At 37.2% G+C, this 14,574-nt stretch overlaps 1 protein-coding gene across 5 annotated transcripts in view; it reads left to right on the top strand.

Moving 5' to 3' along the window:
• The window catches only part of ARHGAP24 (Rho GTPase activating protein 24), a 911,211-nt gene that overhangs the window by 735,762 nt on the left and 160,875 nt on the right, over positions 1-14,574 (top strand). The window contains exon 1 of one of the 5 annotated variants that reach the window (XM_008993040.5): positions 11,001-11,200. The exons of the other annotated variants lie outside the window; for them this stretch is intronic. Within the exon in view, the coding sequence (XP_008991288.1) occupies positions 11,188-11,200 (13 nt within the window). The 5' untranslated portion in view covers positions 11,001-11,187. Of the gene's footprint in view, positions 1-11,000; positions 11,201-14,574 lie in introns of those variants that run through there. 5 annotated transcript variants of the gene reach the window in all.

The following is a 14,574-nucleotide window of genomic DNA, read 5'->3' as shown; positions in this document are numbered from 1 at the left end:
CCAATTCTTGACTTCTGTGCACTCAAAGCCATGTGGAAGCTGCCAAGGCTTGGGGCTTGCACCCTCTGAAGCCATGGTATAAGCTCTGCATTGGCCCCTTTCAACCACAGCTGGAGCAGCTGGGATGCAGGGCACCAAGACCCTAGGCTGTACATAGCACGTAGACTCTAGACCCAACCCAGGAAACCATTTTCTCCCAGGCCTCCGGGACTGTGATGGGAGGGGCTGCCATGAAGACCTCTGACATAACCTGGAGACATTTTCCTACTTGTTTTGGGAAATAACATTTGGCTTCTCATTACCTATGTAAACTTCTGCATCTTGAATTTCTCCTCAGAAAACTGGTTTTTCTTTCCTATCACATTGTCAGGCTGCAAATCTTCTGAACTTTTATACTCTGCTTTCCTTATAAAACTGAATGCCTTTAACAGCACCCAAGCCACTTCTTGAATGCTTTGCTGCTTAGAAATTTCTCCTGCCAGATTCCCTAAATCATCTCTCTCAAGTTCAAAGTTCCATAAATCTCTAGGGCAGGGGCAAAATGCCACCAGCCTCTTTGCTAAAACATAACAACAGCCACCTTTGTTCCAATTCCCAACAAGTTCCTCATCTCTATTTGAGACCACCTCCACCTGGACCTCATGGTCCATATTGCTATCAGGTTTTTGGCTAAAGCTATTCAACAAGTCTCTAGGGAGTTCAAAACTTTCCCACATTTTCCTGTCTTCTTCTGAGCCCTCCAAACTGTTCCAACCTCTGCCTGTTACCCAGGTCAAAAGTCGCTTCCACATTTTGGGGTATCTTTTTAGCCACACTCCACTCTACTGCTACCAATTTCCTATTAGTCCCTTATCCTGCTGCTGATAAAGACATACCCAAGTCTAAGCAATTTACAAAAGAAAGAGGTTTATTGGATTTACAGCTTCATGTGGCTGGGGAGGCCTCACAGTCATGGTGGAAGGTGAAAGGCATGTCTCACATGGTGGCAACAAGAGAAAATGAGAGCCAAGGGCCTGTCCACTCAAACCACAGAAGATACTTAAAATTGTTTCTCCAACTCACACAAAACCGTCACACAAGCTAATATTAAAAAAATTATATACTAAGTCATCGGTCTATATTCTGTATTTTTTCTTCAGAAAAGTGAACAAGGCAAAGTATTTGACTTCTGATGTCAAATAGATTTTTTTCATTTTCTTGACCATTTTAGTGTAATTTGAGACCATGTAAATTAGGAAAGGAAATGTTCACTACCACAGCAGAGAGTGATTGATTGATCATCAAAAGGGCCTCAACTAGGTGTCACGCGGTCCTTTTAAATGCATCCCTCTGCTTCTGATATTGCTGACCACAACAGTCAGGACTTTAGTGAGAAGGACTTTAGGCACATGTTTTAGATATATTTTCATTGGAGAGAACTAGGGCTCCAGTTTTAAATTTCTTCTCTACACTGAGTCCTCTTCCTTCCCAGTGAAATCATTCTCTTTTATTCTCTATATTAACATTTATTGATTCCCTGTGTGAGTAGTTATGTTTATTGCATCTACTACTGAATGTACCCACTTCCTTATTCTTTGTCTTTTCTTCTCTCCCAAGATATCACGGCAACCCTCTTCACAACAGATTGCCATTGTTTTGTTGTGTTTTAAAGAGAAACATCATAGGGCTTAGGGAGGAAGGTAGCTTTCAGAAGAGAGGACTTTTTTAAGAGCCATTGGTTAGCCAGTTTGAAAAGTTTTGCAGCTGCAAAAGCTGTATGGAAATGTTTATAAATTCAACTTTTACACATCCTTCCTCTATCCTTTGCTTTATGAATAAATATTGGTATATGCTGATGGCCATATGCCTTTATATTGTGTTATCACTTAGAATTGCCTGGCAGTAAAAATCAGGGAGTTCATTTAAAAATCAGTGTAATGCCAAATGTGTAAAATTTAGTGCAGACTGTCATATAATGACAACTCTTTAGATTCTCAGTTTACATCTCATTTTCCACATCCAATATCTGATTGCAGTCTCATTTGACAGTTAAGAAAATTGAAACATAGAGAGGAAGGTGATTTACCCAAGGTTGCTCAGTTTGGGAAATGACTGGATCTAGCTGACTCTCATTCCAGTAATTTTTCCACCTTTGTTGCTGATTCTTGGGGGTAGTTAGGTTTTCCTTATTTTTCTAATTCTCTGTCAAAATTTGCAATGGTAGAGAAAAGAAAAATAAACAAAAAAATGTATTTTGCACAAATGTATTAACATACCATTGTTAAGAAAGCTCTGCTATACTGCAAGTCTTATGTCAAATTGTAATCCCCAGTGTTGCAGGTGGGGCCTGGTGGGAAGTGATTGGGTCATGTGGGCAGATTTTCCTCTTGGTGCTGTTCTCGTGATAGTGAGTGAGTTCTTGTGAGATCTGGTCATTTAAAAGTGTGCGGCACCTTCCCACCCACTCACTTGCTCCTGCTCTGACCATGTAAGACACACCTGCTTCCCCTTAGCTTTCCACCATGATTGAAAATTTCCTGAGGCCTCTGCAGAAGCCAAGTAGATGCCAGCATCATGCTTCTTATACAGCCTATGGAACTGTGGAAGCATGAGCCGATTAAACCTCTTTTCTTTGTAAATTACCCAGTTTTAGGTATTTCTTTGTAGCAATTGTGGAATGTAGTTTGGTAATTTTTCAAAGAACTGAAAGTAGAATTGCCATTTGCCCTAGCAATTCCATTTTTGAGTATATACCCAAAGGAATATAAATTGTTCTATCATAAAGACACATGCATGTGTATGCTCATCACATCACTATTCACAATAGCATAGATATGGAATCAACCTAAAAACCCATCAGCAGAAGACTGGATAAAGAAAATGTGACACATATACACCATGGAATACTATGCAGTCATAAAAAAGAGCAGGATCACATCATTTGCAGCAGCATGGATGGAGCTGGGGGCCAGTAGCCTTATCAAACTAACACGGGAACAGAAAAACAAATACCACATCCTCTCACTTATAAGTGAAGAGCTAAACATTGGGCACATATGGGCACAAACAAGGGAACGACAGACACCAGGCCCTACTTGAGGATGGAAGGAGGAAGCAGGGTGAGAATCAAAAAACTAACTATTGGGATTTATGCTTATTACTTAGATGATGAAATAATCTGTATACAAAGCCCCATGACATGCAATTTACCTATATAACAAACTGCATATGTATCCCTGAACCTAAAACAAAACTTAAAAATACATATTTACTCAATAATAATAAGAATATTAAAAAGAAACTGAGATACAGTGGCACTGAGTTTGGCTAACACTCACCATGATGAATTGTTCTTCAGCTTTTGAGAGACAAAGAAGAATAGACTTTATGATCCACTGATCCATTTTTCTAAAAATTTCTAAAAAGTCTTCTAAAAGGAGTTCTTAAAAAAGAAATTTGTAGAAAAATAAAAGCCTTCTTAGCATAACAGTGTAATTTTACTAACAAAACTGGAAACAAATATGTGCTTTCAAATAGAGAAATGTATAAATAAACTGTATCAAATTGATTCAAAAAATATTATGCAGGCATTGAAAATAGGAAATATATAAATAATTTATCTGTTTTACAGTTTAGTTTACTTAGTGTTTTATATCTCATTTGAAGATTGGAGATACAAGTAAAAATGCTTATAAAATATTTTAAGCAAAATAATGAAGCAAAATTTTATATGTGTACTATGACTACAACCACATAAAGCTCTACACATGAAAAAGATTGGAATATATATATACACGCACACATTTATATTTGTATGCAGATAAATAGGCATACTGTACAGATGATAAGCCTGTAGATATAATTTTCTTTAATATTAAGATCTTTAAATTTAAATAGAAACTTGTCTTCATGGTAAATTTCTAAATTTTGAACAAATATGATCATTATCTTGAGTGGATTAAACTTGAAAAACTTGTCTTTTTAATGATAAAATATAATCCATAAGACAAATAGTTTACTCTTATGATTATTTTGAGACAGGGTCTCGCTCGGTTTCCCAGGCTGGAGTGCAGTAGCACAGACATAGCTCACTGCAGCCTCAAACTCCTGGGCTCAAGTAATCCCCCTGCCTTAGTCTCTTGGGTAGCCTCTAGATTACAGGCACATGGCATCATGCCTGTTTAATTTTTAAAAAATATGTTGTAGAAAAAATATCTCACTATGTTGCCATGCCCATGCTGGTCTTGAGCTCTTGGCCTCAAATGATTCTCCTGCCTCATCTTACAGTGATGGGATTACAGGTATGAGTCACCATGCTCAGCCTATTATTTTTATATGAAGGCATAAATTATTAATTTTTCAATTACTTTTTAATCAACCAAGATGAGATTTAGAATAATATCAGATCATTACATAAAAATATAATTTAAGTGTATTCAAACTTTATTCAGCTACCAAAAATAACTTGAATAATAACATTATTCTGATTAAAAAGTAGGAATAATGCAAACCCACACGTTAGTTTGGTTAAAGGCCAGCAGAAGATATAACGTATGTAAAAAATATTTACTGTTTTTCTTAAGAGAGTTTATTGGTGACTGTTGTTTTGAAAACATCACGTTTATATATTTGAGCCTCTAGCTCAATAGTATCTAAGAGAATAGTGAACTTCCAATTTCATTTGTGTTGACCTTTTTTTTTTTTTTTTTTTTTTTGAGACGGAGTTTCGCTCTTGTTACCCAGGCTGGAGTGCAATGGCGCGATCTCGGCTCACCGCAACCTCCGCCTCCTGGGTTCAGGCAATTCTCCTGCCTCAGTCTCCCGAGTAGCTGGGATTACAGGCACGCACCACCATGCCCAGCTAATTTTTTGTATTTTTAATAGAGACGGGGTTTCACCATGTGACCAGGATGGTCTCGATCTGTTGACCTCGTGATCCACCCGCCTTGGCCTCCCAAAGTGCTGGGATTACAGGCTTGAGCCACCGTGCCCGGCCTATGTTGACTTTCTAGTTAAAGAATAAATCCCTTTCCTTTGAAATGTTGCCTTGGTCAGCTGATGGAGCATTTTCTCCATATATGCATGTTAGGAAAATTTGTTTCAATTTAAAAAGGAAACACATGGCTATGACTTAACTATTAAAAAGTGAAATGTTCAATTGATGTGGATTTGGTCTTTTTATTTTTCCAGTCCCTCAAATGTTATTTCAACAAACCAACAAATGAGTAGCAGATGAATGAATTTTCAGCTGAATCCAAATTTTCTGACTGGCTTAAGACTTTTGTGCTGAAGACTCTGTCCCCAAGATTGATTTACATGAGTCTGCCATTTAATTAACAAGCCAATGTTGTTTGCTTTTGTAATTCTGAGTTATTTACCAGCCGGCTCCTGGTTATGTCAGAAAGATGTAAAGAATGAAAACAAAAATACAAATAGGATACAGGTAACATCAGCAATGTAATATCTCCCCATGTACCTGCTCACCTCCAAACCAATCTATGTTGCTATTACAGAGGAGAGCTCTGTGAAATATGTGCTCATGCAACATAATATGTTAGAAGACAATATAATTTTTTGATTATAAATGTGTTGTTAATTCACCATGTCCTTTTTAAAAATAAGCGGTTACTCCAAGACTATGATTATACATTCGTGAATGTATGTCATGCTGTTTATATTGATACCGTATTTGAGTTTATACACGCTTGCTCCTGCACACACATACACATGCCTGCCATATTCCCTCTATCACTTTTTTTTTTTTTTTTTTTTTTTTTGAGATAGAGTTTCCCTCTTGTTACCCAGGCTGGAGTGCAATGGCACGATCTCGGCTCACCGCAACCTCCGCCTCCTGGGTTCAGGCAATTCTCCTGCCTCAGCCTCCTGAGTAGCTGGGATTACAGGCATGCGCCACCATGCCCACTTTTTATATGATTTTTAAATCAGTGAACTCCAAAGTACTCTATATTTTTCTTATATTATAGCACTGTGGCATCTAGAATTTTGTTATGTGTACCATGAATACTTTTAATGCAGATGGTGAGAGTAATGGTAATAACATGTCTGAAAACTGGAATTTTTCCACTTGTAGTAATTATAAGCATGGCAAATTAACTTTGTCAAAAAAATTTTCAAAAATGATCCCTTATTATATACTGGAGTTACTATAGTCTTTCTTTCTTTTTTTTTCTTTTTCTTTCACTACATTGTAGTAATAGTCATTGAAAAACATTTAGAAAATGCCAAAAGATCTAGAAGAAAATAAAAGTGCTGTAATTTCACTACCTAAAGATAAAAACTATTAACATCATAGTGCAAATTTTTCCAATTTTTCTCTATATTGAGTATTACAAACTTTGGATCACATTGTACCCACTATTTTCTAATATGCTGTACTCAGTAATGTATCATAAAATCTCTTACAAAATCCTAACACAGTTCTCTAATTTCAGTATGATTGTATCATGTGATACGAATGTACATTTAGTTATTTAAGGACTGGGGTATTGACACTAAGGCTTTTGAAGTTTTTGTCCTCAAGGATTCAGTTGATAGAAATAGGAGCACCAATGTTCCTGTGTGTCCCAGCCTTCCTGATGGAACCCCACATGCAGTGCTCTGATGGAATAGCAGCTGATACTGTTATCACTCAGCCCAGGCAGCTGGGTGCCTAGGGCCTTTCCTGTCCATGAGCCACCTGACTCTAATGGCTTATGCTTTAGGTGTGTCTGTGGTTGGTGGGGTGGGGGGTGCAATTATACTGCAAGGCTATATTTGTTAAAAGATTTCAAATATGTTGAATGACCTTGTTTGTACATCTTAAAATGGCTTTAAGTGCCCAGGAATTCCTTCTTAGAATTCACAAAGGGATAATCTTCAGGTTCTTTCCTTCCTTCTTCCCTCCTTTCTTTCCTTCCTTCCTTCCTTCCCATCTTCCCTCTCTCCCTGCCTCCCTTCCTTTGCTTCCTCCCTCTCTCCCTCCTTCTTCCTTTCCTTTCTTCCCTCTCTCTCTCCTTTCCTCCCTCTTTCCTTTTTCCTTTCCTTTCCTTTCCTTCCTCCATCCCTCCCTCCCTTCCTCTCTCCCTTCCTTTCTTCCTTCCTTCCTGACTTCTTTCCTTCATTTCTTTCTTCTTTTCCTTTTTCTAAAACCACTTGAATGTATTTAGGAAGCTTTGAATGAATGCAAGACATTTGTTCTTTACATCTTAAGGTAGAAAAGGCATTAAGAAATACATCTGTTCCCACCTAGAAAAATATTACTTAATCTAACAAAACACCACAATTATATTTAGAAATACAATAAACTATGAATGCTCAGAAGGTGTTCAATTTCATGGTTTTAACTCTATACCTGTGCCACATTTTCTAGAATAAGTTAAGAGGCCTCACACAGATTGTCTTTAAACATCCATGTAAGATGATTGCTAAAAGCATTCACAATTTGAATTACTTTCACTTTTTTGCCTGAATGACTTTCAGAGTTTTGACAGTATTCACTCTTCACAGCTAGTAAGTATTATCATTTGGAGTTTTTCTAAGGCCTAAATTAAAAAGCCAAATGGGAGGGAGTGGCAGGGGAAATGTGTTAAAAAACTACTTGTCTTCATTAGTTCACACACTAGAAACAATATCCGATTCATTCATGAACCCAGTTCTACTCTAAGTGGAAAGACTATGAGGATTTCGGGCCAGACCTTCTTGAGTATCTGTGTGAAATGAAACCCTGCCTCTAGGAAACATCAGGAAGGTATCATCATTGGGCAAGGTAGCAGGAACCAGATAGAAAACCAAAACATCTTATTTATTCTCCTCATTGATTGCAAATGTTGACTGATTCTTCTGGATGCTTTCTTCTTCATACTTGTAAACTTCAGTGCAAGTATCTGTTCCATATATGATTCTAAAATTGAGATCTTAAAATCCAAAAGAGAAAAAAAAAAACATGGAGGTTCAGAGACAAAGGGAGGAAGCAATGTGCTCCTTTATTCTGCCATAGTAATTACACTACGGAAATACTAGCAGTAGCGTTTGAGAAATGAAATACCAGGCCGGGTTAGTGGCTCATGCTTGTAATCCCAGCACTTTGGGAAGCAGAGATGGGTGGGTCACCTGAAGTCAGGAATTCAAGACCCACCTGGCCAACATGGCAAAACCCTGTCTCTACTAAAAACAGAAAAATTAGCCAGGTATGGTGGCATGTGCCTGAAATCTCAGCTACTAGTGAGGCTGAGGCAAGAAAATCAGTTGAACCCCGGAGGCGGAGGTTGCAGTGAGCCGAGATCCTGTCACTGCACTCCAGTCTGGGCAGCAGAGCAAGACTTCCACTCAAAAAAAGAAAAGAAAAGAAAAGAAAAATGTAAAGAAATACCTTAGTGGGGCAGTATAATAATTTGAATAAAGTGCCTAAGACTGTTTCCACTTCTTTTAATTTTCAATTGAGATATCTGAATGACTGAAAACTGACTTCAGATATGATTTAAATGTTTCTCTTACATCTGGGAATGATACTTGCTTAAAAGGTAGAACAGAGACAAACACGTAGTCCTGCAGTTCAGATTCTGCCTCTAGTTTTCTAATAAACTTGGTTGAAAGAACCTGCCAATGTATCAACATCTTCAAACCCAGGAGACTGAAAATTATGGCTACTGTACTATATTCCATACTGCAGTTTAAAAAAAAGTCTTCTGCTTCATCTAAGGTCAAGAGATTGCTTTGCTTCCTTAAGAGTGTTTTTAAGGGTCTGATAATTTAAGAAAATTAAGATAAAATAATGCATGTGTGTATGTTAAAGAAAAAACAGAGTAATAGTCCACTATATAGAAAGACTTCTAAATTGCTTTTCCAATTGAAAAATGAGCAGGACTCAATTTAAAAAATAAGTATTGGCACTGATAATAAAAATTGATTTTTTTCTTTCTGTGTCTTGCAATGAGTTCACTGTTTAAAAAAATCAAAACTTATTTTTCTAAAAATCGGTGGACCCTTTGTAAAAGTTAACTTGCCTAGTCAATATCCTCAAGAAGTTTTCGGAGCAACTTGTATCCTTGCCTTCCCTATTCGCACTATATAAAAACCACACTTTATTTCCTTTCTTTTTCTGAGAAAGCTTTACATTAACTAATTTACTCAGACTTTGGAACTCTAGGCCATGCAGATCTTGACTGTAATTCTAACTTCACCACTGACTCTTTAACAGTGTACCGGCTAATTATGCTCATCTGTAAAATAAGAATAACAGGTATTTCCTAGGATTATTATGAGAGCTAACTGAGATAATATGCTTAAAGTTCCCAGCTTGCAGCCCTGTGGGTCTCATAAGACAGGTGGCCACATTGTTAGTTCCTTTCCTGTTCTCCACCTGTCTCCCTCCCCTGTTCCCCACCCCTCTCCACAACTTAACCTCTAAATAATGCATAAGTAATTGTAGGGAAATTAGCATGAATGCCCAAATGCATGTGTGACTGAATTAACTCAGCACTGAACTTGGCATTCCATAGCTAACCTTTCCCCTTCATTAATCCCCTTCTCCAGCCCCCTCAAACACAGAAGTACAACAGGACACCAGGTGAACTATGTAACCAGCCATGCACGTAAGCATTTTCTACCAGAGTTTCAACTAGTCTTGTTCTGCCTCAAACACTACACAGGGCTCATGTTGCTCACAATTAACTGACTCTGGCCATGTGGTGGCTGCCCTCAAGATCTGCCACAAAGAGAACAGCAGTTCAATAAAATCTTGAATTCTATTTATAGACCACTTGAAACAAGCAGTTTCCTTGAAGCCAAAGAAGCCTTCCTTGAGAATGCAACAAGTAATTTACTAGTCCCAGTACTAACTGGGGAGATAGAGGGTGGGAGATGCAGCAAGTACATTTTTTCAAGTACTGCACATATAGAAAGCATTTTCTCCTACACTCTGTCCCATTTCACCCTTATGTCCCCAGCCAAGGAAGTAGACAAAACAGGCACTAGTAACAAATCCCAGTTTTATAGATTACAAAATCGATGCCTAGGAGCTTAAATTGCTAATGAACAGTGGTAGTTGGAGAAAGACGTAAAACAAAAGGTCTAAAGAGTCAGAATAATTTCTTGCTCATGCAATCAATCTAAAATTCAGTAAGTCATTATTTACCTATTAAAAAATATATACAACGAAGAAGAAATGTTTTGTAAGGCACATGCAAGATTAAAAAATGTTACTTCTCCAATTCTAAGAAGATCAAAATATGAGAGATAAAAACTTAAGAGAGACTGTACAGGGAAATATTTATTAACATGTTTGTATCTATTTATAATATATATATTCAGAGTGATTATATTTTTTGGCAAGAAATGTCTTCTTGAAGACCCCCCAAATTAAAATGTGCATAATCAAGACTAATTTTGAAAAAGATGATAGGAATTTTTATGAGAAATTTTAATTGATTCTGTCAGTCAGCTCTGAAATAAATACATCTTTACAATTTTTTTTTAATATGGGAGTTTGAATAATTTCAGTATGTCTGCAAACCCAAGACTTTATTATATGAGTTTATGGGCCAGAAATCACTTTGCTCTTAGAATTAATTTGATTTTGGCAAATACTTTAATTTTCTGCAACCCTTCTTTGAGCCCTGTTACCTGGAAACCTGAAAAAAATAAATAACTTTCTGGCTTGAGAGGGATGTCTGGACAATTGGAATAGCTACACTGACGTCTGTGTGTGTGAATGTGTGTGTGTGCGTGTGTGTGTGTGCGCGCGCACGTGTGTGTGTGTGTGTATTTAGAGAGAGAGAGGTTATTGCCTGGGTTGGTTGCTTGGCTTGGTGCCATTTGGGATTCTCAGATTTACTGCGTCTCTGACCTCTTATTGTCCCAGCTCTGATTTATGGAGTTCAGAATCTCAAAAGGCAAGGTGTCTGGAGTTTAGGGTCATTCCGTGACAGCCCCTCCTCTTCCCTGTACACTCCTATTGCTTGTAATAACCTTGTGGTGACCTTGCAGGACAGCATTTTTACCTGAGCTCAGTAGCTGGGGAGCCCACTAGTGCTGGGGAACGAGCCGTGGTTTCCATTCCTGGGTGATGGAGTCATGGGAGAAACTGCAGTGAGCAAACACAGTAGGACCTGAGTTGGGCTCGAATGTGCTTTAAGCGGCTCAGGACAGAGCAGCTGCTCTCTCTCCCAGCTTGCAAGTGCAGCCTGCGTTTGTCACTGACCACTGAAGTGTATGTTTGGGCAAGGTGAGAGCTGGGTGCTTTGTTCTTAATTTGGAGACAAATTGCCAGGTATTGTTGTTGATTGTGTTTGATAATTTGGGGATATTTATATCACCACAAATTCAGGACCTAGACTGTGTGTGGTTTTATTTATACCCTTGTTTTCTGTCATGATCCGTTCAGCTCTCCACGGTGTCCAGACTGTGGCAACAGATTGGATATAGTGCTATTCTTCCACGCTGAAATGTGGTCATTATACTGCAGTGTTTCTTGGATTCTTTTGTTAATCGCTGCTGCCACATGATATATCTGTTCATATACAGAATCCCAGTGCTAATGTGAAGGCACATAAAAACTGCTTCTGATAAAAGTCTGAATTGCTATATTTTTTTAGAGCTTGCTGTGGTGTATTCTTTGCTTTACTCGTATTTTAGTGGCTGAAACTTTGAGAGAGTAGAGTGCCTTAGGATTTGATCTGATGACAAAAGCAGTGGGAGTTTTCTGTGTATTTGCTTGTCAAAATGAAAACTTCTGCTTGGCCATTTGTGTGTGTCTGCGTGTGTGTGTTCATGTGTTATTTAAAAAGAGAGAGAGAACCAAAAGAAAACCAAATAATCCTTGCTATCTTTTGGTGTACTTACAATTAACTTAATCAACCTGTAAAGCTTTTGTTATCAGCATATTTGAATTTTGTAACGTTACATTCTGTGTACATAAGACAATACAACAGCTGTGTAAGCTTGTAAGAGTATATGGGAATGTAGAGGATTACTCACGATAAGTCTGTTACAACAGGAATTAAAATCATGCTTTGGGTTAATGTACCTTAATCATGGGTCAGTTTTGTATGTTGGCTACTTAATTAAACCTGTAAAATATATAAAGAAGATACTTTTTAAATATATAAATATATAGGAGATTTATATTCATGAGGCTCACATTCTAAAAAAGAGAAAAGTATAGGAATTTGACTGTGTAAATAGAAGAAGAAAAAGAATATCAGATTTTAAAATGGAAAATAAGACAGTACATTAAAATGAGAAATAATTATGAGAGAATGTCAAAAAGTACTTTATCTGCTCAAGTTTTTATGTCTAATGAAAGAACAATAGAATACTTAAAAAAATTTAGAGTCAGCAGAAATGAAGCCAAGAAAAAGAATTCTTAATAAAACATGTCAACCTGTGGAATGTACTTGTCAGTTTTAATTAATTTGAATTCTATTGCTGAGATTAACAAAATGAGAAAGAAAAAAGGAAATTTTACATTTTTATTTAAAATTGATCTTCATTTTCATAGACTTTAAAAAATTATAAAGTAAAATAAACTTTACTAAAAGGCAATGAACATTAAAATTATTCAAAACAATTAATAAATAACATATAATATCAAAATCGTCTGTCCCACTTTTAAAGTATGTCAGTTTAGAAAGAAAATTCTAACTCTGTAAACTAGATCACCACCTGTTCCTACATGCATGTGGAATGCCAAGTTCCTGGGATACTCTCTTCATGGTTTCTTGCTTTCAGTCTCTATATAAGAGCACTGTGTTATGCTGAGCAGAAACACCTGACTCTAACACTGAATGCTTTCTATGAGAGTTAAGAAAATGTTTCATTTCACAGATGTGGAACTTGAGGTATATAAAGAATTAATGATTGGCATTTCCATATGGGAACCTGTACTATATTGGCTTTCCATGATCTAAAATTTGGCTGCTTCTTGAAAGGAGTTTAACATGACTATCACCATGACTGAAAAGATGTACAGGAAGGCCTCATGTAACTGCTTTATAAACACATGCCCATTCATCCTTCTATGAGGGCTATAGTCCAGTATGTTCAAATTTGGCATCCATGTGAACCCATGGTCAGCTTCTATGTAGAAAGGCTAGAAAGTTAGTCACCTATTTGATGAATCATAATCAGTGTATACAGACAAGAAAAGCCTTTAATAGTGTCTGTGTTTATTCTTTAGATAACTAGCTTACCTTAACATGCAAAGAGGTTTAAAAAGGTTTAGAGATTATAGGTACTGACCTCAGAGCACATGCCAGTCTGTTCAAACACATTTACTTCTATGCAATTAAGTTCTCCAGTTAAGGGGAAAGATTAACCTTTGTTTATATATTTGATAAGTATCTCTAATTTTCTAAAATGCTTAAACTCCCTAATACATTGTATCCTTGCTTTCTTCCTTCTTTCTGCTTTACACTTTTATTCTAGACTTTAAACTCACTAAGTGCTTCATTTGCTGAACCTTCTTTCTTTTGAACTACACTCAATTTCTACACCTTGGACAAGGAAGCAATTAGGATTTATCCCTTGGGACTAGGGAAAATCCTACCTCCCTTGAAATCGAGATTACTGCCCACCGTCTGAGTAGAAAATGGGAGGGTGAGTGGGAAAGAATGAGATTAGTGGCTCCCAGGCAGCAATGACCACTGTGTCCATTGTCCCTAGCATTTCTGCTATTCATACTTTTTCAATCCATTGATAGAAAGTTATTGCAAAGTTTCCTATTTATAGGCATATTTGACTTTAAGGGAATTTTCAAAAAAATTACTCCAATATATTAAAATCAATAAATAGACTTTTACATGCTCTCTAATATTTTCTAATAGTTATTATTAACTATTTCTAATAGTTTCTATTATTTTCTAATAGTTTCTAATATTTTCTAATAGTCCATTGCTAGGCTTGGAAACCTACATCAACAATTGTTTATACATACTGACATAGTTACAGTTCTACAAAGGCCTTTGGTAAACTGACACTAAATATGATTTTTATCATACGGGAGTGACTTACAGCACTATCCATTGTTTTTATGTCTCTTTACCTTAGCCACTAAGTTCTATTTTGCCTACTAACTCTTCCCAAAGCAGCATCGATTCAGATAATATAGTGGGCACTCACACAACTTTTAACTATTACTTCCAGATTCCTTGAAGTAGGCCTCTGTTGTTTGGAGAGAAGAACCTGGCGAGCAGGGTGTGGGGTGTGCCTATTCCTCTGGTCCTGGTCCTCTGAGATCACGGTGTTCCGACAGTCACTGGGCTCCTCAGTGGACCCCGGCTCTAAGGACTTGGCAGCTGGAGTAGGAGCAGATGGCACAGATGGCAACAGGTGATTCTCCATTAGAAACAGGGAATATAAACATTTTCTGCAAGTCTGCTCAAGAGCCCTGCCTCATTTATCTTGAATGCAGTTTGTCTTCTGAGGAAATAGAATGAACAGCCTGGTTGCTAAAATATGACTGCTTGTCATTCTTGGTCCCTGTCACAGGATTTACCTACTAAAGTCATTATCTCCAATACGTATATCATTCCTGCTTTTTAAACATTTAAGTTATTTCTATTATACTAGGGAAGGCCTCAAATAGGATCCCAGTGCCTA

Source organism: Callithrix jacchus, chromosome 3, assembly GCF_049354715.1.
Source record: "Callithrix jacchus isolate 240 chromosome 3, calJac240_pri, whole genome shotgun sequence".
Lineage (NCBI taxonomy): Eukaryota > Metazoa > Chordata > Mammalia > Primates > Cebidae > Callithrix > Callithrix jacchus.
This window is presented reverse-complemented; position numbering and strand designations above follow the sequence as displayed.